Source organism: Hypomesus nipponensis, chromosome 21, assembly GCF_054491055.1.
Source record: "Hypomesus nipponensis isolate SF chromosome 21, ASM5449105v1, whole genome shotgun sequence".
NCBI classification, from domain to species: domain Eukaryota; kingdom Metazoa; phylum Chordata; class Actinopteri; order Osmeriformes; family Osmeridae; genus Hypomesus; species Hypomesus nipponensis.
In genome coordinates this window covers 16727004-16730841 of record NC_140381.1, presented here as the reverse complement: position 1 = coordinate 16730841, position 3838 = coordinate 16727004, and the positions used below count along the sequence as shown (strand labels likewise).

General features: G+C 43.5%; 1 protein-coding gene across 1 annotated transcript; it reads left to right on the top strand.

The window, feature by feature from the left end:
• The first annotated feature begins 388 nt into the window (after positions 1 to 388).
• On the top strand, positions 389 to 3838 carry LOC146238300 (uncharacterized). Its single transcript, XM_084685864.1, has 10 exons — positions 389 to 849; positions 967 to 1087; positions 1208 to 1515; positions 1635 to 1842; positions 1944 to 2060; positions 2168 to 2295; positions 2441 to 2638; positions 2749 to 2972; positions 3098 to 3316; positions 3428 to 3838. Exons 1-10 carry the CDS (start codon positions 389 to 391, stop codon positions 3832 to 3834), a joined length of 2391 nt encoding a protein of 796 aa, XP_084541990.1. The 3' UTR covers positions 3835 to 3838.

Here is a 3838-nt window from a genome sequence, read left to right as displayed (position 1 = left end):
CCATGCTAAATCTCATAATACATATCGTACAGTCTCAGTTGTTGTATCACCTTGTTCAGGCAAGTGCCATGAATAAGCACAGAGTTGATTCAAACTTTAATATGTACAATGTAATTGAGATAAAGTGAACTAAATTTATCATCCAGTCTGCTGGATCACTAGGTGTGGAAATATGTTAATGGTGATTGAGGGTAACCCCTCACCTGATCACTTCTAATATACATCTGCCCCCATCACCTTAGGAGTGATTGGGATATGCTAAAAGGGTGATTTGGGTTTCATGACCCACAGGCATAACTAGACAGGCAACAGAGAAGACATTTCAGTTCCTCATTTTGATCCTGCTGTGAAGACCATTTTGTATTGGAAGCCAGAACTAAGTTTCAAGATGAGTGAGGACACTAAAAAGCCCATTGATCGTAGATATCTGTACTGTCTGCGTTGCAAAAAGCCACAGGACAAGTTGTCTGTACATCTGGCCAGGGTCTGTATGAAGAAATGCACACCAGAAGAAAGAGCAGCTGAGCTTGACAAGGCCAAGGAGTCGACCAAGAAATGGACTTTGACCAGAAATTGGGAATACAGTCACATTTGTGAGTTGCTGCCCCACGCAGAATGTCGTTCTGCAATGGTGAATGAGCTTCTAGAGAGAGGATTCTTTATAAGCAATATACCTCCAGAGCCCATTCCGGTGAATTCTGCAGAGGACATTTCTGCAGAGGAACCTGGCACATCTGAATCCACCACCACCAGATATATTGCCAGCCCCACCCCTTCATCCCAAGATGAGGATTCTTGCAGCTCTGCCTCCAGCAACGATGTGGGGCCAGTGGACCCTTCTTGGCAAAAGTATGTATAGTACATTACACACAGTGTCACAGAAAATTTAATATCTACAATGTTTTTGTAATTCATAATTAAATTCTCCTCCTTTTCAAACAGAGATCCTCCTGCCGCCACCACAAGTGTGAGGGTGAAAATGCAAACGGCGGGTCTGTATGACAGGTTTCCTGAAGACGCCACACTCATTTTAGACTTCAAAAAGTACCTTAGGGACTCTCTCCACGTCTCCAACTGTCAACAGGAGGTGAGATATCTTACACATCATCCAGTCAATTTCAACAATGTTCCATATGTCCACTTAATTTGAATGATGTTAATGCAAAAGGCTCTGGCTAACATTTATTTCTCATCATCCCTCTTAAAGATTGACAACGTGGCACGCTTCCTGCGCTATTTGCAGCCTGAAGGTGGGGAAGTTACAATGGCCTTTCTTCAAAAGAGCACAGAGACCAGAGAGTACCTGATATGCCTGGAACAGACAGAAATGAGCGCAGCTACCAGACTGAACTACATCAAGAACATGATACGGTTCGTCGATTACCTGAAGACAAGGCTGGACATGGAACAGGAAGTACCAAACCTCCACACCATGTGCCAGAAATACAAAGAATTTCTTCAGACGCTCAGGAAGCCAGTGGCCAAAGCTCATTCAAGAGCCGTGGTCGTCACAAAGTAAGTACTATTATATCTGTATTGTCCTATTACTGCTAATGTTGTTCTTGTTTACTATAATCCTCAATGCAGTGTTTAATAACCTGTCTCTCTTTTTCTCTATCATTTTTTAAATCTAGATATGACCGATTTACCCATGGCATGCGAACTGTTGCAGAATGCCAGGAGATTTTGAGGGTGGCAAACAAGGATTTCCTGAACACGTTCCAGAAGTTGATGAATGAATCCGAAGTCATCGAGACTGAAAAGACAACATTCCGCTATTACTGTGAAGCGGTTATGGTGTTACGTCACTTCCAGCGCCCCGGAGCTGTGGAAGGCATGACTGTAAGTGCTTCTATCTTAACAGCTGGAAGGAGATTGACCCCATGATATGATGTAATGGTCATGTGGAAATGCATGCATTAAAATATGTTTACGTTTTCCAGTTGAAGGAGTGGGAGCAGAGAAAACACGTCAATGGCAGGGCTGTGGTTGGCATCTGCCATCACAAAACATCAACCCAACAGGTTGTTGCAATTGCCTTGACACAGGAAGAAGAAGCTGTAAGTACATTAGCAGATGTGTTTCCTATTGATGTTTTAACACTAAGAAAATGATATATTACTTACAATGGTTTGCAGTCAAGTAATTGTCTTTCTTGTTCCCACAGTGGTTACAGACATACCTTGATATGATTCGGCCGGGATACTTTAGGGGTGACTGTGACAAGTTTTTCCTTTCATCTAATGGCAAAGGACTTAACAGTGTCACAAATGACATAGCTCGACTCCACGAAAGGTATGTGCCTACCTACATACATGTGCTGATGAGTAATGTTCACTGAATGTTCAAATGTTCATTTCTTGCATTTCACCCTATTCACTGTGTATTATCAGACACAATCATATCACAAATTAATGTTTCATGGCAAATCTTTTTACAGCTACAATCTCCAAACTTGCACTAGTATGGAGGTCAGAAGAGTAGCTGAGACACAGTTTGCATCAGTGTGTACCGAGGGCCAAAAGGAGGATGTTGCTCACTATTTGGCCCACACCAGTGCTGTGGCTAACCAGCATTATCGAATGCGACAGCCCCATGTTGTAGTGGCCACAGCTCTGATAATGGAAGCCCACACTGAGTAAGCATCTTCATTTTACACAAAATAACAGGTCAATTAAATCTCATAGTTGTTTACCAAGTTGTCCTTATTTTGTATTATTTTAACCGTCATCTTTGTTCATGTTGAAGTGCTACAGTGACAACAGGCGGCAGCCCCCCACTATGCAAGAATGTCCGGGTAGACGAGGCTTCCAGAATGGATTTCACGTCCTTCGTCGCCAAATTCCCCGTTTCCACCGAAGGCCAGCCACCCAGCAAAAAAAAGAGGGTCTCAGAAGGGTTTCCAGAAGACCGTTCCTTCTATGACAGGTGGCGAGCCACCCAGTATCTCCAGAGACAGGAAATTCTGATGGGTAAGTACTCCAATGCATAATCCATGAATACAACATTGACTTCCAAATACAAACATCACTTACAGATTACATTTTATTTAGTGTGATATATGACCAGCATGACTGAGGTTAATTTATTCTTTCAGCAAAATACATCCATCAGAAACCTTCTGTCAAGCAATTGGAGAAGGCAATCGATACGCATGGCTGGACAGCCAACTGTCCAACTGCAGGTGAGATGATGCTGAAGTGGACACCAGCCTCCAAAGAGTCCATTGAAGGTGATGCTCGCGCCTACCGGCAATCGAGGAATCAGTCGTGGCAAGGCCTGGTCATTCAAGACTTTGGAGCAGAGAAAGGAAAAGGTAAGAACATCTGTATTCATCAGAGGAAAAACATATTGAAATGTTTGCCGGCCTGTTATGTATTTTTTTGTAATGTATCTAACTCAAAATGTCATCTTCTCTTAATTACAGGAGTGGTGACAACAAAGCCTTTTGCCAAAGGTGAAATTGTCTGTGATTACCACGGAATCCTCACCACAGCAGCAGAGGGGACACAGATGCTGAGCGAGAGCCCAGGAGAAGACTTGCGTGGTCTGTTTTTCTTCAAAGCTGGCAAGACTGAACTCTGCATGGATGGCCACAGCCCATGTGAGTGTCATGTTGGAGCAGACATTTTAGGCAGAAGAATCAAGCATTCTTCAAAGCGGATGAACCTGCAGCCACTTCACTGCCTTTTCAATGCAGGAGGTGAAAAGCATGCCATCCTCTTCAGGGCAGTTCAGGACATTCCAACCAAGACTGAACTTTCTTTTGACCACGGTAACAAGAGGAAGTCCTTCCGAGGACATGGCCTAGACCTGACGTGGCTGGATTTGTAGAGAG